General features: G+C 41.1%; 1 protein-coding gene across 2 annotated transcripts in view; it reads left to right on the forward strand.

Annotated features, from left to right (window-relative positions):
• Positions 1–214: 214 nt before the first annotated feature.
• Positions 215–24,826, forward strand: part of LOC131246204 (uncharacterized membrane protein At3g27390-like) — a 32,782-nt gene continuing 8,170 nt past the window's right edge. Inside the window, exons 1-5 of one of the 2 annotated variants that reach the window (XM_058246108.1) lie at positions 215–678; positions 1,705–1,813; positions 1,892–2,084; positions 2,169–2,305; positions 15,569–15,857. In XM_058246108.1, the coding sequence (XP_058102091.1) occupies positions 585–678; positions 1,705–1,813; positions 1,892–2,084; positions 2,169–2,305; positions 15,569–15,857 (822 nt within the window). In that variant the 5' untranslated portion in view covers positions 215–584. The remainder of the gene's footprint in view (positions 679–1,704; positions 1,814–1,891; positions 2,085–2,168; positions 2,306–15,568; positions 15,858–24,826) is intronic. The other variant, XM_058246109.1, reaches the window with a different exon arrangement.

Below are 24,826 nucleotides of genomic sequence, written 5' to 3' on the forward strand. Positions count from 1 at the left end.
GCTTCATTTTTGTTTAAATGCCTTAAAATAATCTGAGAAAATGGATAGACGGCTTGGATGTAAGATACATCACGGTGGGCCAGCCACAGATCTGCCCGTTCGGAGCTAGGGACGGGCGGGGGTAGTACGCAATCCGCGTCCCTTCTGCTCGACTCTCTCTTGTAAAGTTTTTTTTTTTTGTTTTTTTTTTGGGAAGGTGTATTTTAGTTACATTTAAGTTCGAACTGATATATCTGTGTCTTGCAGCATCTCCAAACGGTTATCTAACCGTTCTACATTTCCAATAAGAAAAAGAAAAAGAAGAAGAAGAAGCAGAAGAAGAAGAAGAGGAATTTGAAGTAGAAAAGCTGACACCCACTTATCTTTTTCACTTTTATTTTCTTTCTATTGATTTTGTAGTGTGTGAGAAGCATAGATTTTGAGTTCATTTGCATGTGATGTCCTTGTAATTCCTCCCCATTTTGATTGGATTTCCTTTGCCAAGTGAAAAATATTGGATTTTGGGAGGTTTGGGCAGTGAATGGGGTTTTATTTTGATATGGGTGTGAAGTGATTGGTGAGATCTGGGTCTGAAAAGAAGCGAGATGGAGCCTCCAAGCGGTTTTTGGGCTACTTGTTGGAGATTTCTCTTCTTTCTTCCCTTCTTCCTTGGGCTGCTCCTTCTGGGCATTATTAAAGGTATGTTCTGGTTTTACATTCTATCTTTTAATTTGTTTTGTTTGTTGAAGATTTTGGATTAGGGAATTGATATTTACACCCACCTTCGTTGATTTTCATACACCTATTTTGCACTTTGGGAATCAAACTAGTACTTTTGTGTTGTACTGTTTCAATTACAAAATGGAAATTGGGTGTATGCAATTATTGGAGGGTGGTTCTGTTGATGGTTTTTTGGACAAGGAACTGATATTTTCACCCACCCTAATTAATTTGCACACACCCATTTTCCAGTTGGGAATTAAAGTGGTACTTCTCAATTTTGGGAAGTAGGTGAAATTTCTGTTTGAAAATCATGAGCGTGGGTGTCAGCATATGTTTTTTTTTTTTTTTGTCCATGTTTTTTTCTTTTATTTATTTTTAGTAATTTTCACCCTTGTATTTTAATTCAATTCAGTGTGTTTTTGGAGATTGGTACATCACTTTGCTCAGGTAAATTGTAATGTGTAGTTGGGATTTTGAGATTTATTTGCTTTGATGAATTTTAAGTTCTTTATATTAATGTATGTACCACTGCGCTGGTGGAAGGCTCTAATGCTTTCTTGTAATTTGGGGAAATTGGATTCCTTTTATCTGATTCTCAGTTTAAGTTGTATTCATTCGCTGTTGATTGTTAAAATGCCATTCATGCATGGTATTCGAATATATCTGTACATGCGAGTTATCTCTGTCTTAAATAACGAATGTTTATTTTATAGGTTTATGCTGGAAATTTGTCCATTAAGATTTTTCCCAGTTCTAACCAAACTCGAGATTTTTGGAATATGAATTTGACTTGAAATATTGGAAATCAGGATATTGGGTTGATTTTTGAATATTTTATTGCATTGAAATAAGACATGGTGTGTTGTTGCCCTGATAATTCGATCACAAGTGTATTGCGATCAGTTATAGTAAGAAGGGCATCCAAACAGTATCATATTTATCGGATTCACTCGTAGTTGTTTATGAATGATGTCATTAAATCTACATTGTTTCTCTTCTCAGGTGTCATTTTCTGCCCATTGGTATGCCTTATCATGACCATCGGAAATTCGGCTGTCATTTTGGGTCTTTGGCCAGCTCATGTGTTCTGGACATATTACTGCATAGCTAGGTAATATCTAGCTGCCATGGTTTATCTCTTTCATTGGTCTCCTATGTATCTCATTATTTTTTACTTCTTTGATGGCAGAGCCAAACAGCTAGGGCCATTGCTGAAGGTCACGATGTGTATTTGTGTTACTGTTCTGCTGGTTTTGTGGCCATTTGTTGGCATTATTGGGAGTATACTAGCCGGTGCGGGATACGGCTTATTTTCTCCATTGATTGCCACCTTTGATGCTGTTGGAGAAGGAAAGCCCAATGATTTCATTCATTGTATTTTGGTATGCTGCAGAATTTGATTTTCAAGATCGGTTCTGATTATTGATAAAGGCTTTCGGTTTTGAAATGTTTCATTATGCATGTAGAATGGTACTTGGAGCACCGTCAAACGAAGCTGTACTGTGGTCAGGGACTTCACAGATGTATGCTTCCATTCCTATTTTTCAATTATGAAGGACATTCGCAATCAAGAACCTGTCAATGGGAAACTGTATGAGATCAGGTTTGATTTTTGTCTGTTGAAAACTATCTTCCGCTCTCCTTCATCTTTGGGGTTTGCTAAAAGCCCTCATTAGCCCACCATTCATTTTCAACCCATGTGATGCATCAACTTAGAGCCATTGACAATTGACAATGATTTTTGAAGCTTTTATTATTGATAGTATTTGGGTCATTTCACAAGCCTATAAATTCAAATATACATTCAGCTGAAGATTATAAACAAATTCCAACTTCTTTTTTAATTTGTTCTGAAGTCAAAATTTTCCCTCTTATATACAGCAAGGGTCTGAACATTGTATTGGAGGGTTGATAAAGTGTATTGGAGGGTTGATAAAGTGTTTCATAATATATGCAAAATTTTAGGGATTATAGAGTCATCAACCTCTAACCAACGGCATGTTAAGTTCTATTGGAATATACAAAAGCAGAGAAGGGAGAAGAAGATTTCTAGAGGAGAGGAGAGAAAGCAGAGAAGAGAAGTTTTAGAGATTACAGAGTAAATCAACCTCTAACCGACATCATGTTAAGTTTTATTGGTATATACAATTTAGAGAAGAGAGAAGAAGATTTAGAGGAGGGTAGAGTGAAAGCAAAGAAGAGGGAGAGCTTTCACTGGTTGACCACCACTACCAAGCACTCACCAAGCACGTTTCTCTTTTCACTGGTTGACCACTAGCACTGAGCACTCGCTCAAATATGTAATGAGAACAATATTTTATTGGATGAAGATCTCACTCATCACACCATTGAGCAGTCACTCAAATATGTAATGAGAACAATATTTTATTGAATGAAGATTAATGTTTTAAATAGCAGTAGCGTGTTGCATAGCGTTCAACCCTCTGTAGCGTGTAGCGTAAGTTAAATGATACTTAAAATAAAATAAAATAAATAAATATAGAAAAAATATAATAAATAGGAAGCAAAAAGCAAAAAATATAAAAATGCCTAAAAGATGATTCTTTTTTTTTTTTCAAGTATAATCATATTCAAACAAGTTATTAATTACCATTTATCAAAAGCCAATCCACATATAAAGTCATAAACCAAATCAAATAATTATCACATCAACAACTTTATAAGCAAACCATTTAATTTTTTTTGAATCAAACCACTTTAATTAATAATGTCTAATTGAAACCACAAGTCATAACTCACAAGTATGAAAAGAAATAAAAATCCTACATATTAAGAGTATTAAGTACAATAAAGATGTCATCTATACAAAGAGGGGTTTTTGAAAACTTTCTCTTGAAATCCTTTTTCTTTTAAGTTTAGTTTTAAAGGTTTTTTAGCGTGTGAGTTTCACACCAACTTTAACAAAGGATCACCCAGTAAACAAAGAAGGGTTTGGTTTTAACTTTACATTTTAAGTTTATTATTATTATTATTATTATTATTTTTAAATAATATGAGTTCTACACTATTTTTAACAAACAAAAAAAAAAAAATGTTGTCATCATTCTTATAAATAAATAAATAATTAATTATACTGCAGCGTAGGCTACAGACCCGCGTACGCTACAAGGGATTTACACTATTTAGCTACACTACGTAGCCCTATGGCTACGCTATGCTACCACTATGCTACGAGCACTATTTAAAACACTGATGAAGATCTCATTCATCATGTTTAGCTATGCTCATATGAATGTTGAGATCTCTAAAACCTATCATCAACTTTGGACTAAATTCTAATCAATCAGCTTAAGCAAACTAACATGGAGTTAGCTATGTGTATTCAATGAACAAAGAGGAGATAACTTTATTTATTTATTTACTTATTGTATTGGGTGTGGGCATCATCACATATTTAAAGGTGAACTACAGTGTGAAATTTCAATTTAAATAATCTAAATCCAAAATGTTTTACGGCCCAATCCTTATTTGTTACAATTGCTAGCCGCATCTGTAATATATCTTCAACACCCCTATTCAAACTCTTGCTCATTTGAATGATAGAAAGGTTGTCAATCTGACATTTATGCCGTATTTACTGTTAGACTATTAGTAACTTGATGAATTGTCTGCGGGCTAATAACATGTAGAGGTATGTGGGAAAGTAATAATACCATTTAGTTAGTTTAGCTAAAATAAAGTGATGATATGCTTCTATATGTTTTGTTCATGTATGAAACAACTAGGTTAGATGCAATTTTAATTGTACTTGCATTGTCACTAGATAATGGAGTTGGTGTAGAGATTTGAAAAATTAATGCGACTAGAAGCCATGCTAATTCACTGTATTAGAAGGACATGGCTCCATATTCAACTTCTTTGTTTGATTTGGAGGTAGGTTTGTGTTTCTTGTTTTTCCAATGGCCAGTTTAAGATTTCCTACTCTTAACTTTGTTGTTGATGTCTCAAATCTTTCAGTAATAGGGTTTGTCGATGCCATCGACAGACCATTCGATTCCATCAACAGCTGTTTGATGCCATCAATAGCTGCTTGTCGCCATCGAGAAAATTCGGAAATCCCATGTTGCTTGTTGGACACTTTGTGGTGTTCTACTCGATGTCATCGAAGGGGTTCGATGCAATCAACAGGTCGTCAATGCCATTGAAGTCCCATCGAAGATGCCATCAGAAAAATCTGGAAATCCATGTTTTGTTGTTGGAATGTTTTGGTATTCTACTCAATGACATCGAAGGAGTTCGATGCCATCGGTAGACTGTTGATGCCATCAAAGGTTTCATCGAACGCGCACGTGCAGAATTGCGTAAGTGTGGGATTTGTTTCTGATTTCAATTGTGATTCTCATAGAGGCTATATACATGGGTGTAATCGGGATTTGAGAGTATTAAGAGGTCTTTCTAATTTGTTCTTAGGGTTTCAAGGGCATAACTTGGCTTGTAAGGGAGATTCGAGGCTTTTTCAAATCGGATAATCTCTATCTCTTGTAATTTTCTGCTTTTATAGTGCATTACTATCGTTTTGTGCCATGGTTTTTTCCCGCAAGGGTTTTTCCACATAAAATTCAAATGGTTGGTGTTTGAACTTGATTGTGTGATTGGAGTACTTTGCTTGATTCATCTCTGTATGCTTTCGCAATTCGCCGACAAGTGGTTTTAGAGCTTGGTGTTGGGAAGAAGTTTTGAATATGAAAGCACAGTATCAATGACTTCTAATCCAAAGTTCGATGTTTAAAAATATTTTAGGAAAAATATTTTTGAACTATGGAAGGTTAAGATGACCGGTCTCCTAGTTTAACAAGGATTAGACGATGCTCTCCTTGAAAAGCGACCAGAATTTATGACAGATGATGAATGAAACAAAATGGATAAGCAAGGGAGAACCTCTATCTAATTGTGCATAATGGATGAGGTCATTTACAATGTCATGAGAGAAAAAACTGCAGCAAATACATGGGCAAGATTAGAGGACATCTACGTGAAGAAATATCTTGAGAATCACTTGTACTTGAAGCTTTAGTTGTTCAATCTGAAGATGGCGGATGAGGCTGATGTTGAGACCCACATTAATAACTTTAACAAGTTAATTTGCAAATTGCTAGATGTGGAGGAAATGATGAAAGATGAGGATCAGGTATGCATCCTGTTGAATTCTCTCCCAACTTCGTATAAGTCATTCAAGGACTTGTTGTGTACTGGTAGATCAACCACTAGCATCGATACCGTTATCTCCACCCTTTGATCGAAGGCGATGAGAAAGAAAAGTGGTGACGTGAGTGCCTCTACAATTGCACTGGTTACGAGGGGATGAAATTCTGTGCAGGACAATGGATCTTTTTGATCGAGGTCCAAATCCAAGGGAAAGGGCAAAGGAAAGTTGAAGTGCTGAAACTGTGGGATGTCTGGGCACATGAAGAAGGGTTGTTAAAATCCTAAGGCAATAAAAGAGAATTCAGAGGCTTCTTCTAAGGATGCCAACACTGCAAAGTCCGATGAAGGTACGAGTGGTTATGATGTGATGTCAATGTCCATGGTCGGACTCTCATATGACGAACGTAAGAATGAGTAGATTTTGGATAATGGGGCATTATATCACATGATTCCTCATCGGAGTTGGTTAACTAGTTACAGAGAGTGCGATGGTGGCCCAGGTATTTATGGGCAATGGTAATGCCTATAATGTGGTAGGTATTGGATCGGTACGCATCAAGATATTTAATGATATGAAGCATACCTTAACTAAAGTGAGACATGTTCCTGAGATGAGGAGAGCCTGATATCTCTAGGTGCACTTGAGGCACTTGGGTGCAGATTCATCAGCTTTGATCGTGTCCTTAAAGTTTCAAAGGGGGCACTCATAGTCATGAAGGCACAACGGAATGGAAATCTTTACAGGTTGATAGGGAGCACTTCATCAGGTGGAGCTGTAATGTCTGTAGTGGATTCCACGTCTGCATGTATGTGTCATGCACGCTTGGGCCACATGAGTGAGCGGAGTCTGAAGGTACTTTCTGACCGTTGTTTAATTTCAGTCTTTAAAAGTATTGATTTTAATATATGTGAGCATTACATATATGGCAAACATTCAATATTATCTTTTCAGTCTAGTAAACATGTTTGTAAGGGTATTCTTGATTATGTGCATTCTTATATATGGGGGCCGTCGCCCGTAATTTATGTTGGAGGGTCATCATGGTTTGTCACATTTATTAACGTCTATTTTAGAAAAGTGTGAGTTTATTTTAAGAAAAATTAATTCGATGTTTTCACCAACTTTAAGCAATGGAAGATGGTGGTGGAAAAACAAACAAGGCGAAAGGTGAAGGTATTAAGGATAGATAACGCTGGTCACTTCTAGGGAATTTAATAGGTATTGCAAAAATGAAGGGATCATGAGGCACAATATAGTGCGCCACACACCAGAGAAAAACGGTGTTGCTGAGTGGATGAATTGGAATCTCTTTGAGAGGGCTCGATGCATGATTAATAATGCTGGGTTGGACAAGGAATTCTGGATTGAGGCCGTTAACACAGCTTATTACTTGGTGAATTGGTCCCCTTCTATAGCCATTGAATTTAAAATTCCAGAAGAAGTGTGGAGTGGTCAACAGGTAGATTACTCGGGACTGCGAGTATTTGGTTGCGATGCGTACTCTCATCTATCGTCAGTTGAGAGATATAAGTTAGATTAAAGCTAAAAAGTGCATCTTTTTTAGCTATGGTAGTGGTGTGAAGGGTACAGGCTCTATGACCAGGTCACATGGAAAATCATTCTTAGTCGTGACGTCAAATTTGACGAAGGATCTTTGTTCCAAAAGGATGAGCACAAGGAACTGGAAAAGTTGGTTGTGGACATTCAGTTAGATAGAAATGAGACAGGCAGATATAGAGACGCACACAGAGGTATAAGAGCAGGTGGAGCAACCACCTGTGAGAAGGAATCCTTTGCGGGATCGCAGGTTATCGGCGAGATACATGGATGACTCAAACATCGCTTTTGCCTTCATTACGAATGAGAAGGATCCGTCTATTTTTCAAGAGGCTCTTGATGAGCCTGATGCTGAAAAGTCAAAAGTAGCGATGGATGATGAGATTGATTCCTTGTACAAGCATGAGATGTGGGAGCTGGTAGAGCTTCACGTCGGACGTAAAACAATCAGGCGCAAGTGGATCTTTAAGAAGAAACATGATAGGTACAAGGCAAGATTGGTAGCGAAAGGATATACTTATAAAGGTGTCGACTTCACTAAGATATTCACACCTGTAATGAAGTATTTATCAGATTCGTATTGGCGTTAGTTGTCTAATGTGATCTCGAGTTGGAGTAGATGGATGTGAAGACTGCCTTCCTGCACAAGGAATTGGAAGAGCAGATGTACATGAAGTAACTAGAAGGATTCAAAATAAAAGTGGTAGAGAACAAGGTTTGCAGGTTGAAAATGTCATTGTATGGCCTGAAACAGTCGCCTAAGTTACGATATAAAAGGTTTGATTCTTTCATGGTGAGTCAGAGGTTTACCAGGAGTGAATATGATCATTGTGTCTATTATAAAACACTGAGTTATGAGAAATTCATTATCCTGATTTTGTACGTTGATGACATGCTTATCGCCAGTCATAGTATGTTTGAGATTGACCTATTGAAGACTCAGTTATCAGGCACATTCGAGATGAAAGATTTGGGGGCTGCAAGGAGGGTTCTCGACATTGACATACACAGAGACAAGAGGAACAGGCTATGGTTATCTCTGGCTGAATACCTTGAGAAGGTATTGATAAAGTATGGGATGGAGAAGGTAAAGCCGGTCAGTGTTCCTCACGCGGTTCACTTCAAGTTATCTGCAGAACAATGTCCTAAAACCGATGAAGAAAAGCAAGTTGTCTTGTGTACCTTATTTAAGTATAGTTGACAGCTTGACGTATGTCATGATCTGTACATGACCGAATATTTCATATGTGGTGGGTGTTGTTAGCAGATATATGTCTATCCTCGGAAAGTAACATTGGGAAACAGTAAAATGGCTACTTCGATACATTCGAGGTACATAGGACCACGTCTTATCTTTTGAGGAATTAGTAGGCTATGTGGATCCTGACTACGTGGACAGTGTGAATAATAGAAGGTTGACTTCCGGTTACTAGTTTGTACTAGCAGATGGAGCGATCATTTGGATATCTAAGCTTTAGTATATTGTGGCTCTTTCCACAACCAAAGCTAAGTATATGGCGGTGACAGAAACCTTCAAGGAAGGTGTTTGGTTGAGATGAATGATAAATCATTTGGGGCTTCAGCAAGAGGTCGTGCTAGTTAATTGTGACAGCGAAAGCACAATCAATTTGGCTAAAAACTCTGTTTATCACTCACATACTAAACATATTGATGTATGCCACCATTTTATCTGACAGGTACTTGAGGAAGGAGGCGTGATTCTAGAGAAAATTCACACGAGCATGAATCCAACTGACATGCTCTCTAAGGTGGTTCCCATAGAGAAGTTCAAGTTTTGTGCAACTTTTCTGGGCTTGACAAAGGCGTAAAGGAAAATGGAGTGTGCACAAGAAACAATGGTGGAGCTACGATGCAAGGTAGAACTAGAGATGAGGAAAAGAAGCTATGACAATGTCTCAAATCTTTCACCAACAGGGTCTGTTGATGCCATCGACAAACCATTCAATTCCATTGATAGTTGTTCAATGCTATCGATAGCTACTCGATGCCATCAAGAAAATCTGGAAATGCCATATTGGTTGATGTACACTTTGTGGTGTCATACTTGATGCCATCGAAGGGGTTCAATGTCGTCGAAGTCCCATCGGAAAAATCCGAAAAATCCATGTTTTGTTACTGGAACATTTGGGTATTCTACTCAATGACATCGAAGGAGTTCAATGCTATCGACAGATTGTCGATGCCATTGAACTGCCATCGAAAGTGCCATTAAGCGCGCGCGCAGAATTACGCAAGTGCGGGATGTGTTTCCGATTTCAATTGTGATTCTCATAGAAGCTTCGGGAGTATCCAGAGGTCTTTCTAATTCGTTCCTAGGGTTTCAAAGGCATAACTTGGCTTATTAGGGAGATTCGAGGCTTGTTCGAACCGGGTAATCTCTTTCTTGTAATTTTCTGCTTTCATAGTGCATTACTGTCACTTTATGCCGTGGTTTTTCCCCACAAGGGTTTTTCCACGTAAAATTCGGATTGTTTGTGTTTGAACTTGATTGTGCGATTGGATTACTTTGTGTGCTTATGCGATTCCCCAACAAACTCAACTAGCCCAATCTAAGTCAAGGTAGGCAATTAGTTTCAAAGACGTGTCTGACACTTCGAGGGTGTTTGGATTGTAAGTTGCTTTAGATATGCTACTTATGTCACAAGTAGCTTATCTTGGTTTCTACTTGTTCTGCAGTTATGTATGTTTGGTAAAGAACATATATCAACCAAAAAGTAGAAAATCATCTTTAGTTTCCAAAATCATAAGTATTTGTCCCTCATGTCTATTTGGTCCCCCTCACATCCACCATCCATCATGTGGGGCCAACCTTTGATGTGGACTGTTCATTGTGTGGGCCCCACCTTTGATGTGGTTTGTCCATCATGTGGGGCCCGCCTTGGATATGAGCCATTCATCATTAGGTATCGACGTTTAATGTGCATCGTCCATTATGTAGGGCCCACCTTTGATGTTGGTCATCCATCATTCGGGGCCCACCTTCAATATCCACCGCCCATCTTGTGGAGCCCACCTTTGATGTGGAATGTCCATCATGTAGGCCACACCTTTGATGTGGGTCATCCAACATACGGAGCCTGCCTTGGATATGGGCCACTTGTCATTAGGGCTGACCTTTGATGTAGATCGTCCATCATGTGAGACCCGCCTTAATGTGGATCATCATCATGTGGGGCTTGCCATTATTAATTTACCATCATGTAGAGCCCACCTCTGATGTGGAATGCCCATCACAAGGGCCCCACCTTCAATGTGGGTTGCCCATCATTTGGGGCTCACCTTGGATGTGGGCCATTCATCATCAGGGGCTGACCTTTGATGTGATCCGTCCATCCTGTAGGGCCACTCGATGTGGGACATCCATCATGTGGGGCCCGACTTCAATGTCTGTTGCGCATCATGTGGAGCTCACCTTTGATGGATGGCTGTCCATTATGTGGGCCCCATCTTTGATGTGGGTTGTCCATCATATCTGCCCATTTTGGATGTGGACTATTTATCATTAGGGGTTGACCTTTGGTGTGGACCATTCATTATGTGGGCCCACGTTAATATGGGTGATCCATCATGTGGGGCTCACCTTTGATGTGGACCATCCACCATGTGGGCCCTACCTTTGACATGGACAATCCATCATGTGGGGCCTCCTTTGATATGGACCATGAGAGAGAGTGAGAGAGAGGTTAAAAAGCTATAAAAAAAAAAACTTATGGGGATAAGTAGCTTTAAGCACATGGGCCGTTTAGATGGGAGGAAATGAAGGTAAATGGGAGAATTGGGAATAAAAGGCATTTGAGGTGTGTTTGGATTGAAGTAAATGCATGGAAATGGGAGTAAATGATTCTGTAAATGAATTCCTCTCTCTAAGAGGGATTTGGAAGTAAATGGGGTGAAATGCCTTTTTAAGCTCCCTGGGATAGTCGCATGAGTAAAGAAAGGTGCCGCTACACACATGTTTGCCATACACGTGACTCATTGATGATAATCCAAAACAATCCAATTGTTGGCTACATTACTAAAATCACACAAATAAAATTATCCAAGGCATCCAAAGGTTGACCATTTAAATGGGCAGTTAAAAATCGTTGGCAAGTTGCTTGCTTGTGATCCTAAAGTTTGTGGCCCACTTGAGGCTCGAAATTTCCTCATTTTTAGCTAAAGTATGTATTTTAATGGGCTTTTTACAATCATTTTGTTAAATATCAAATATTTACACTAATTTGGGATATAAAGATGATTTGGGATATCATAGATGTTCCTATGAATATACTGAAAAATTACAATGCATTCTAATTCTTCCCATTTAATCTCATTCAAACAAAGCATTTGAATTTCAAATCCATTTCACTTACTTCTATCTAAACACAACTAAGCTGTTTACTCTCAATTCCACCATGCAGGGCCCACCTTGGATGTGAGCGATTCATCATTAGGGTCCCACCATCAATGTTGGTCATCCCATGGCCCACCATCAATGTTATTGTCCATCATGTGGGGCCCACCTTCAATAGCCACCCCCATCATGTGGAGCCCACCTTTGATGTGGACCATCCATCATGTGGGCCTCGCCTCTGATGTGGGTTGTCCATCATGCAGGTCATGACCAACCTTTGATGTGGACTGTCCATCATGTGGGGCCCACCTTGATGTGGATCATCCATCATGTGGGCCCACCATTATTAATTGCCCATCATGTGTACCCCACCTTTGATGTGGATCATCCATCATGCGGGGCCCACCATTATTAATTGCTCGTCATGTGTAGCCCACCTTTGATGTGGACTGTCCATCATGTGGGTTGCCCATCACGTGGGGCTTGCCTTGGATGTACGCCATCCATCATTAGGGGCTGTCCTTTGATGTGGACTGGCCATCATGTGGGGCCACCTCAATATGGGTCATCCATCATGTGGAGCCTAGCTTCTATGTCTACTACCCACAATGTAGAGCCCACCTTTGATGTGGACCGTCCATCATGTCTGCCTCACCTTTGAAGTGGGTCATCCATCGTGCCAGCCCGCTTGGATGTGGGCTATTTATCATTAGGAGCCGACCTTTGATGTGGACCATCCATTATGTGGGCCCACATTAATATGGGGTCATCCATCATGTGGGGCCCACCTTCGATGTGGACTGTCCATTGTGTGAGCCCCACCTTCAATGTGGACAGTCCATCATGCGGTGCTTCCTTTGATATGTATCATGACAAAGAGCTTCCTGCTTTGCTTCACACTTCGTGCAACCCTGGTTTGATGCCATGAGAAGTCCTTTGCTTGGAGTGGAGCATAACTACCAGATTATGTTGCAGACTGCTTGTAGATGTGGGCATTATGGATCAATCAAGCTGACTAACAATGGGAACATCATGAGCCATTTCTAGTCCTATGGTTGTCAAATAGATCAACTGCCAACTAATCAACTATGGATCAGCGGGTATGGAAGCTTCCCACCCATGGCAGAGTTAAATTTAAAATTTAGCTCAAGAGGTGTGCCGACAATCTTCGAATCATCAGTAAGATTAGCAAGGGTAATCAGATCCTTGGTGTACTGATGGCATGACAGAACATACCTACATGTGGAAGACACGACTTCTAAGCACAACTCAAATTTCCCATGTATTTCATATGAAATCAATTTTGAAGTCACTTCCAAGTTGACAATAACAATTGTTTCATTTTTACTGATGATGTCATCATCATCATAGATGAGCAGAATGGTTGTATTGGACCCAGATTGATGAACAAGCATAGAGTAGTCTTTAGGACTTTGTTGAGCAACATTATTGAATTTTCTCAAACTATGCTCGAGGTGCTTGTTTTAGTTCAAATAAGGCTTTTTGAAGACAACACCCACTTGCAGCAGTTGTGGTAGGTAGGCCAGGTGGAGTAATGCAAGGGCATTTTCACATTGGGCTTGAGTGGGGTTGCTTGTGAGATGCAGGGGCACACTCGAGGCGGGCGGCCCGTGTGAGGTGGGTGGCTCGTGTGAGGTGGTACCCATGTGATTCGGGGCCCACGAGGGGGGTTTGGGCGAGGTCTTAACCCATATTGGTAGTCATATTTGCCATTGGGGAAAATGTTTAATCCTAATCAATCCTAATTCTTGAGAGAACCATTGCGACCAACTGGCTTTGTACCTCAATTGGGAATTGGCTGCAAGAAGAGTTGGGTATATATTAGTGGAACAAGCAGTTGTATTAATTAGAGAAATGGGTGGTATACTTCAAGGGGAATGTCGTGGTGTTAATAATGGAATTTCTTAAAATATGAAAAGACCTCATTTTTATGATTGAGCAGAAAAACACAAACATATCATGAGAACTTACAAATATTTTTGTATAGAAATGATAGGTAGATCGCGAGGTGAGTTTTAATGGTCCCTGGATATCAGAATGCACTAAATCAAATAAAGCATTAGCATGATGAACAAAAGAGCTAAAAGGTGATGAACCAATCCTTTCATGTAAGCACTCCATGCAACAGAGTAGACCAGCTATATTATTAATAAATAAAATTTTCCAATAACAATGGGATCATATGATGTAAGCAACCAAATGAGGAAGCCCTTAACTTGAAAGTTACAACAAATACCAGAATAAGTGTTCAAGTACTGTCGAATGAGAAAAAGAATTTGCAGCTAGTGGGTTGACCCGACCTGGCCAAAATAGGGTATTTAGGGTGTTTCCATGTATGGGGTATAAATATTGTTTATAGGGTTGAATTAGGGTTACGCAGGAAAGGATTGGTTTTTTTTTTTTTTTTTTTTTGCGGGTTTGACAGGAACTCATATGTGGAGTAGGCACAATGCCGAACCATATAAATCGTTTATGTTTTCTAGATGTTTAGTTTCTCTTTGTTGCATCAGTTTGTTTTCTTACAAAATTGCAGAACAGAATTCATGTAGCAGACCACGATTAATTGGTAAAAGGCTTTTATGATGAGGCTGATAAATTGTTCCATAGAATTCAGGTTGAAAGTCAATCCTAGAACATTGAAAGTTCCAATATGGGAAATGGGTAAAATGTAAGAATTATCACTTCTAATTTTAACTGGTCTGATAAGGGAATGAAAGGATGAGATAAGGCCTCCATGCTGTTAAATTCAGATTTTTGAGACCCATAAAAAATTTAGCGAGCCTCTGGCTCGTGGGCCTAAAACTCAATCAAGCGAGGAATAGATTGTTTGCCATTTGTTATTATGTTGGGAATCTGAAAAGAAACATTTCAACAACAAAGTATCGCCAATTGAGGCTAGGCTTTTCTGCTTCTGCATCTTGTGCTCCAAGCTGCTGCTTTTTTCATGATTGGAAAACTGCCATTGTGCCATTGGATCCAAGGATATGAAAATAGCCACCAAAGCATGTCAGAAAACCCCCCACGGCTGGTTTCTTGAAGCTTAAATTTATGACTACTACTTTGTAAATCAAAGTCCCTCTGGTATTGGAGGGTGTTTAGGAATGAGAACAGGGATATTTTGATGGTGTTTGCAGGCCTTGTGGTGTGATAGTCACCAAAGAAGTACTATTGCACTTTGAGGCTTTCTTTCGGATCTTTGCAAGAAAATTTTCGGGGATGTTATCATTAGAGGGGACTCAAGTTTGGGCCCTTGGAAATAGATGCTGTTATTTATGAAATTAAAGTTGTGTACTCTAACTTGAGTTTGGCATTCTGCAATGTTTCTTGGATGAGGAACGATGTAGCAATACCCTCGCTAGTGAGGGACTGTTGAGGAGTCAGAACCAATCCATACATGCAGGACTGGTGCCCCGATGCTTCTAGATTGGTAATCCTGACAGCGGACTACAAATAGATTATTAAGAAAATAAACACAAAAATGGTCCAAATAAAAAGGCCAAAGGCTCAATGGCTAGGATCTTTTAAACTGGACAAATTTCAAGGAATCACCTGTCCATGAATTGTCAACAAGATCAATGGTCTTCTTGCTCATGTATGGAATGGGCACATTAAGACTATCACTTCCCACTCTTCCGGACCAACAATTTCTTGCTTGTAGTAATTTAATACCAGTGACATTTATTATTATTGATGGTATTACCTTATCTGTGATTGTTATGTTGCTAATAAGGTAGTCTTGGCTAATAAAATGTTATACCACCTTCCAGATTGTTTCATCTTCTGGGTGCTCTTTTAGTTGGTGCTGTCGGTGCCATGGTTGATGTGCCAGTCATCACCGCAGTGGCCTTATGCAAGAGTCCATTTATGCTTTTCAAGGGTTGGCATCGATTATTTCATGACCTCATAGGTCGTGAAGGACCTTTTTTGGAGACTGCATGTGTACCATTTGCTGGGCTTGCTATTCTCCTCTGGCCATTAGCAGTGGTAGGAGCAGTAATGGCTTCAGCACTATCAAGTTTCTTCTTGGGTGCATATGCAGCTGTTGTTGTATACCAGGTATGATTCATTTACCCAAGTTTTACTTCTAGTTGAACTTCCTCTTTTTTCTTTTTTTTTTTTTGTTTGCTTTTTGTTGTTCTTTCCTTGTATGCTCATCAATCTATCTCACATCCATAAAACCTATCACCATTGAAAGCCTCTTATGTTAAACAATGTGCAAATAGTGATGGTTATTTCTAAATAATATTCTTTTAAATTAATATGGTTTTATAATGAAGAGCTTTTCTTAGCCCACATGTTCCTCTCCACCTTCACATTTGTCAACCTGGCAATGTGAGTAGGGCTAACGATGGTTTAGTTTGACCTACCGGCCAACTTATTCGACTTGCTTGAAAGACTAGTACACACATGTATGCACACACTTGCACGCATGCATGCACATGCACATGCACGCACACTCTCTCTCTCACACACACACACATTTGTGTAGACATCACTTCACGTACACCTTTGCGTACACATTAGAGGACGCGGGCTGCACCGATTTCCCAGTGGCTAGGCAAGTACCCGTGATCGTGTTGAAGACCCTATGTGCATGTGCGAGCATCTGGAAAACCCCACTGGGAAAATGTACATGGGCTTCTTTATGGAGTGATCCGGATCATTGGATTGGATAGACGTGACGATCGGGCCATTGGATCACATGATCGGGCCATTGATCATGGACCGTCCACACTAGTTTTTCTTAGATTTTATCAGCTTATGTGATTTACTTTTGTTTATGTTATGTTTGGACACTATTGTGAGTGTTTTTAGTTGATTTTAATTAAACTAGGGTTATTTTCGTCAAAATTCACAAAATACGGTGTTTATTGTAATTTTTGAGCTTTCTTGGAGCTATAAAAGAGGGTGAGCATGTGACATTCTCTCTCATTGGATTTTGTGACTAAAAAAAGAAAAAAAAAAAGAAAAGAAAAAAAAAAGGCTCTTACCTTCTTCTTCTTCTTCCATCTTCATATGTGATGTGGAAGGGAGATTGATATGAGGCTAATCTTCATCAACGGAGGTGCGAGGTCTCCATCTATCCCCACATCATCATCACTTTTCCCCTCCATCAAGGTATTTTCTTCAAGTTCTTCGATTCTCCCATCCTAAGCCTTCATCTTCTCCTAAACCCATCTTTCCTTTACCTATCTTCAATCCCAAACCCTAAGAGACCTAACCCATCTATCCCACACCACACGTGTGACCGTATGACCACACGTGTGAATCTTCCGGGTTGGCCGTATGGCCACACCTTGTCATTTTTGCTTCTTTTCATCCTTAAATCAAAACCCCCTTTCCTCTCTACCAAAACCCTAACCCTAAATGTAGAAATTCCTAACTTTTCTAGATTTTTCTAATTTCCTAAAATCCTAATTGTACCCTAGGTTGTATTAGGCCTTCTACTTTGAAATAGACTATACCCTATACTAATTGGATGTCCCTACATCCATTAGATCCTAGTTTCCTTTTATTTAATGATCTCGTGTGACGATGTTGGTAACTTAAGTCAGGATTATGCATGATATTCTTTTGGTTTTCATGGTATTCGTGATGATTATGGCAATGTTTGTGTTTTGTTGTTAATTGTCTTACTTCTACTACTTAATCTCACATGTTATTTGGTTTATGCATCGGTTCTACATCACACACACGCACACACATATACGCATACACACACACATAGGGTTGTCAATGGGCCAGGCCTGGGGTTGGTCTCGGCCCGGATTTTGAATTTTTTCGGGATGGGCCTATTCAAAATTCTGATTTTGGCAGGCTCGAGCCCGGCCTATTGACACCCTTATGTACACTCACACCCACACATGCACACACGCGCACACAGACATGCACACACACATGGAAAGAGAGAGAGAGAGAGAGAGAGAGAGAGAGAGAGAGAGAGAGAGCCTCATTAGGCTTTTGTTTCCTTGGTTTCGTGCTATCACGGGGCAGCCTACTGCATTTTTCCTTTCTTTGTGCCTTTCTTGTTTTTTTTTTCATCTTTCAATGTGTGTGTGACATACACCCGTGCACACACTCATATATGGGAAATGGTACTATGAGGTTGACCTCATGGGAGCTTCCCATGAAGTTGTGTTGTGTGGGCCCCGCCATGATGTGTGTCGGACATCCAGACCGTGCATTTGGTGCGTCCCCTCTAGATTATGGGATATCCCAAAAATCAAGTGTATATGGCTAAAATATCTAAAAGCACTTGGTGGGGCCCACCCAAGTTTTGGATACAACTGAAACTTGGTGTGACCCCTCATCCATGTGGGACACACACAATGCACGGCTGTATGTTTGAATTACATCTCAGTGGCCCTATAAGCGATCACAAAGATTTTAATGGGTAGGTAACCACTCTCAACTGTTGTCTATGGTGTGTGGCCCACCTAAGTAATGGATTGAGCTGATTATTAGGCCTGCGGTCCATCATGGAATGGTGCATTTGATTGATGGTGTAGATGTCCAACATGCATCACGGTGGGGCCCCCACAGCTCGACCTCATGGGAAGCTCCCATGAGGTTGACTTCACAGTGGGGCCCACATAGCACGACCTCGCGGGAACTTCGTGAGAATTTTTTACACAAATGTGGGCACAAAATCTAGACGGTCCACTAAGATGAGTCACCTAATGAAACCCTTGGGGCTAACTTTTTGGCTTGATCCACCAGATTTTTGTATATATAAGCTGATCGATAATTAAAAAGTACTCAACAACTATTGTAGCTTTAGTAAATACTAAGGGCGTGTTTGATTTTCCAAACCTTTGGTAAATACATTGCAAAATGGGTAATAATTATTTCACTAGGTAATTACGGCATTGTTATCGATGCTTGATTTGACACTTACTTTTTTGAGCTCCATAATCGAGGACACTGCCAAATATATGTGGGGCCCACTGTGATGTCTGTCTTATCCACACCCTCCATCTGTTATGCCAGCTGAATTTAGGGCTTGACCCAAAAAATGAGGCCGAAACAAAGCTCAAGTGGACCACACCATAAGATTTAGGGAATCAAACATCTACCGTTAAAAGTGTATTGGTGCCACTGTTTCCTTTAGTGTGGGCCATGTGAGTGTTGGATCAGGCTCATTTTTTGGCTCTGCCTCAAAATGTTATGGTAAAACTGATGGACGGTGCAGATATATCATATATATCATGGTGGGCCCCATAAATTTAAACCAGTCTTTTTGACTCGGTTTTCAAAACAAAAATGCAAGTGCATTTTCAAACAGGTGGAGTAATAATTACTAATTCCCAATGCATTTACATACGATTTGGAAAATCAAACAGGCCCTAATAGACCTGTTGAACCTTGCAAAATGTGTTGGGTTTGAGCCTCCCAATACATTTTCTTTTACGAGCAAATTGCTTCTGGCAGGGAATTGGCATGAGAATCTACTCATTTATTTGTGGCCTGGTAATGTCATCTTTGTCACGGGCTGACCCTGTCTAGACATGAAGTTACCTAAATCACCAACCCCATATGTTTAATATTCTAGTGTGCCATCCAAATTGTGGTCATTTGTAATTCAGGTCACCGATCAGGAGTTATGATAATATGGTCTTAATGTTGATTAAGTTCTAATGTATACTCAGAATGTGGAGATTTATAATTTGGTTTATGCAGTAGTTTGCATATGCTATGATACTATTCACGTGGGATCTATGATATCAACATTCATAATCTTATACATAAATTGTAGTATCAATTCATAGTAACTGTATCAAGTGTACTTCTTGCATGTACTGGAGTGTGATCTTATCCCTAATTTAACATGTAGTGGATGGAAATTAGTGGACCATGTGTAGTGCGGGGGCATTTTCAGATTGGGCTTGAGTGTGGGGTGGCCTGTGGGATGTAGGGGCACACTTGGGGTAGGCAGCCCGCAAAACCCATGTATTTGGGGCTCGTGTGAGGCAGAACTCGTGGATTTGGAGCCCACGAGGGGGCAGAACCCAAGGATTTGGGGCCCATGAGGAGGGTTCGGCCAATGACTAACCCATGGATTTGGGGCATGGGCGATGAGATAAAATAGCGAGTGGTTAATTGTCTTGCATCAAATTGTCGGAGCCCTTAACGCTATCAACAACCGTTTGATGGCTATTGAAGTGCACAATAAGACCAAGGCGCATGTTAATCAGCTTGAAGCCTCCCTTCAGGCAAATCTCGACATTGGGGAAGATGTCCAATTACAAGCCAATGACCAAATTGAAGGAGTTGAGACTATGCCACTTGCAATTGTTAGCCACGCCTTAAGCTAGATTGTAGAAAGTGATTATTGGCGCATGAATTCAATTTTCCACACTTATGCCAATTGTGGTGGCAAAAACTATACGGTAATCATCGATAGTGGCAGTTGTATCAATGTGGTCTCTACTAGCACCGTGGGCCACTTGGTATGCTAGTTGTTCCTGACCCTCAACCCTATTGAGTCTCATGGGTTGATGCATCTTCGATTCTAGTTTCTCAGCGTTGTCACATTCCCATCCAGTTTGGTTCTTATATAGACATGCTGTGGTATGATGTTTTGCCTATGGATATAGGCCACATCATTTTGGACAGGCCTTGGTTGTATGACGGGGATGCAACACTATTCGGTCACTTGAATATGTGTTCCTTTCTGTATGAAGGCAAAATGATCGTCTTGAAGCCTCTCTCACCCAAAAGCACCGGGAAAAGGAGGATGTCAAGAAACGTGGCCCTGGAAATGTGACGAAACCCCAGCTTGAGTCTCTTCCTATAGTGAATGCCAAAGAGTCTGAAAGAGATTAAAACTGATTTGATGTTGTATACCCACGTGGCAAGTGAGATCACACCTAAGGTTATTATGGAGATGCCACCTGAGGTTACACCCGAGGGTAGTGTAGAATTACTATCTGAGGTGAGTCCAATATTGGAGGAGTCCAGTGTTGTTATTCCAGAGGAGATACTGGTTGAACTCACACACTTGCAGGGCATTCGCGCGTTGACTCTACCAAACCTTTGTCACGATCAAATGAGTCCCGGGGAGGAAGTGGATCTAGAAAGACAAATAGATGAGCCTAGGATCCCTATAAATTGCATACCCATATTGTCATGCCTCAAACTTGGAAACTGGGCTTACAAAATTCCCGATCGCCGAATCCAGCACCGACAACCTCCTTAGTATTCCATTCTTGGCTCCTGGCACCCACATACCCGGTTCCAATCTTGGGATCCTATAAGGAGGATTTTCAACATGAATTTGTTCCATAATAAGCATAACCATAAGCATAACTCACGAACAATAACAAGAACACCATCACAAAATCCACTATAATCAAAATCTTTAAGTACATGGCATGAAGGGAAATATAATAAAGAGATTAAAACTCCAGAAGCTCAACTGCACGCTCTTGCCTCAACTCGACTGCGTCCTAGCGTCACCTGCACGCATCTATCGTGCATAAGCTTATAAAAAGCTTGGTGGTGTAAGTGCGCGCGCAATATAGGCGTGCTCAGAGTGCAATATCAGAGTAATGCGGAAACATGTTGGCAAGTCCATAAATACCATCAACTTTATCTAGGTTATGCGATGAAAAAACATAATAGGCCAATGACATATCTAGGCCATGCAATGCAGAATCATGGTAACCTAAATGTCATATACTGATGGTGCAATGCAATATGCAATGCAAAGGAATGACGAAGCTGGAGTGTGTAGTTGGGATGATAGTACGTGGTATCGCAAGCTGTGGGGTTTATCACAAGGGACTTCTATCCAAACCAGTCCCATACCTAAATTTGGATAGCTAGACTTAATGTGATAAACTCTTGATCTCAGGTTGGTCACGCGCCCCAACTGAAATCCTTACCATTGCGAAGGTACACATAATGGTTTGGTGGCGCACCACCAGCCCGAGTGGATAGCGGATGAATGAATGAATGAGTCAAATGCTGAGTACGCAACCCCTGTACAATAGCCTGCCAACCATTGGTAGCTCGCCTAGGCCCTTAGGCCCCGCCCACATCAGCGTCCGCCCACATGTACTCGCCCACGTGTGCAACAGTGATGGGTGTCATAATATCAGTACCGTACATCTCTGAGATTATCACCGGGGTCTAGTACAGTGCTGTCAGCTATACCAAGGCGATGCGATGCGAGGCTTTCGTGGCCAATGTCATATGCAAGATGCAATCCATGTCATGTCAGTCCTCATTTGAATCCACATATCAGTACAGTTCCTCTCTGGACAATCACTGGGGTCTAATACACTATACCAGATCGCCGCCTCAACTGAACGCGCAACCATGCAAGTGAAAGAGACCTCACTACCTGCCTGACTAGTAGTCTGCCGACATTTACTTGGCACGTCGGTAGTGGACCCATTTACGAGCTGGTCAGACTTAGCCTAGCATTGCTCCTACCATTGGGCGGGTAAGGCCACACCCCCTTCCAACCGACCACGATAGAGTGGGAGACGCAGACTAATGGTATTCGGTACTCGTGCGCTCATACATCCATCGGTTTCGACGTTGGAGCATCCTCCATAGTACCATACGAGTTTGGGGACTTTCATCCTGGGACATTTATGGCGCTCCCGTGCTCGAACCAATATTTCTGGTGTCCAATCCTACCATCCATGATATGCCTGTGGATGCTATGGGCCTGATGTTGCTAGAGCGTACAGAAATCATGTCACACAATGCAAGATGCATGAGTCACACTATTCAGTTATGCAGAAAATCCTGTGCGTACCGCGCGCTCATGTGGGGCAACTCCGTCTCTCAGGGAGTCCTGAAAACAACCAGCCCAATGACATATGTTATGGTCAATCACTCATAACAAGCATGCAAATGATGCATATGTGCATGAATCATGGTGTATGCCATGCATGATTATCAAACATAATAATGATCGGTCTCACACAGTCACAATGGGCCTCATACAATCACAACGGGCCTCGCATAATAGGCCTCATACCATCATAATGGGCCTCATACATTCATAATGGGCCTCATACAATCACAATGGGCCTTATACCATCACAACACAATGGTCCTCACACATCGCAGTGGGCCGCATACAATCACAATATGCCTCATACAATCACAATGGGTGTCACACAATCACGATGGGCCTCATACAATCACAATGGGCCTCACACAATCACAATGAGCCTCATACATCACAATGGGCCTACATATCACAACAGGCCTCACACAATCATGATGGGCCTACATATCACAATGGGCCTACTTATCACAATGGGTCTCGTCATGGCCACAAGTTGGGTTCCAAGGTTTGAGTAGTACTAAAGGGTATAGTGGAAAGCATTATTCTCAATGAAGGCCCAATAAGAGAAAATGGAAATGAGCTTAACAATGGGCCCTAAGGAGTTTGCAACGTGGACATTTAACCATCATTGCTCCTAAAGTACGGCCCGCCTTAGATTCTAACTATGATGGGGAATGGTCTTAGCAATGGGCCCTAGGGAGTTTGTAATGTGGATTTTAACCACCATTGTCTCCTAGAATGCGACCCGCTATAGAGACTATCTCAAAATGGGACCCATGGCCCTTAAACTAGACAGAAAAATGGATGGGCATTATAAACATTATCATATACATCATGGTGGAATCAACATCACGATTGGGCCTCACACCAGGGTCTCATCTATATCATAGTGGGCCTCACCATATAGGCCTCAAATACATCGCAATGGGCCTCACCGTGTAGGCTTCATCACCAGGGCCTCATATATATCACAGTGGGCCTCACTACATAGGTCTCAAATACAACACAATGGGCCTCATCACATAGGCCTCAGATACATCGCAATGAGCGTCACCACATAGGCCTTATATACATCACAATGAGCCTCATCACATAGGCCTCACATATATATCACAATGGCCTCATCATATGGACCCCTCATACATCACATTGGGCTACATCCCATGATCCTCACATACATCTCATTGGGCCACATCCCACGTGCCTCACATACATTACATTTGGGTCACATCCCATGGGCTTCACATACATCACATTTGGCCACATCCCATGGGCTTCACATACATCACACTGGGTCACATCCCATGGGCTTCATATACGTCACATTGGGCCTCATACAAGGGTCTTATCAAACAGCCCATGGCCCAAACAATAGCTAAAAAAATAAGTGGGCATCATCCACAATATTCCACACATCATGTTGGGCCTCAAGCAACGGCCCAGCCTAAACACATCAAAATGGGCAACATGAGGAGCAGCCCATGGCCCAAAAACATCATGGGCAAAGAGAACATCCTACTCATGCATTATGTTGGGCCTCATGGGCAACCCATATGCTCCAATTAAATGGCTAAGGTATAGCCAACATCCACCAATGTGGGCTTTACAAATCAGCCCAAAACTAGGCAAGTTGGATGGGCAATGAAGATTCAATCACATACATGATATTGGGCTTACAATCAGCCCACAAGGCCCAGCACAATGGATGGGCAACATTAGCATGTGGAGAGACACTAAGGCTGGACGTCCAGCCCCATCTGGGCCTGCCTGGATGCCTAAAAATCTAGATAGCAAGGTCTTCATACAATCAGATGGTTAGTGGGCCTTATAAGGTATAAACGGGGCCCACAATCTCATAAAAACACAGGCATAGAGGATATACAAAACACCCCCAATCTGGTGGGCCTCATAGCTTCAAACAACCAACCATATACAACAAATTCCAGGCCCTTGCTGGACATCCAGCCTACCCAACTTCCTGGGCTTGCTGGGGTCCAGCAAATACATTATCTGAGCAAAACAATTACTTCATGGTGGCCCACATATATCACAATGGGCCCCACCAGATGGAAGCATGGATAGAACTCACAAAAACAGGGTGGGCCTACTGTTGGACTACAAGTCCAGCAACACCCCAACCATTCTGGGCGTCCATGAGGCCTGGACGGCTGGCCTGAATTATGCACATGGTGGGCCCCAACTCTGGACGTCCCAC

The sequence above is a fragment of the Magnolia sinica genome, chromosome 5 (assembly GCF_029962835.1).
Source record: "Magnolia sinica isolate HGM2019 chromosome 5, MsV1, whole genome shotgun sequence".
NCBI lineage: Eukaryota > Viridiplantae > Streptophyta > Magnoliopsida > Magnoliales > Magnoliaceae > Magnolia > Magnolia sinica.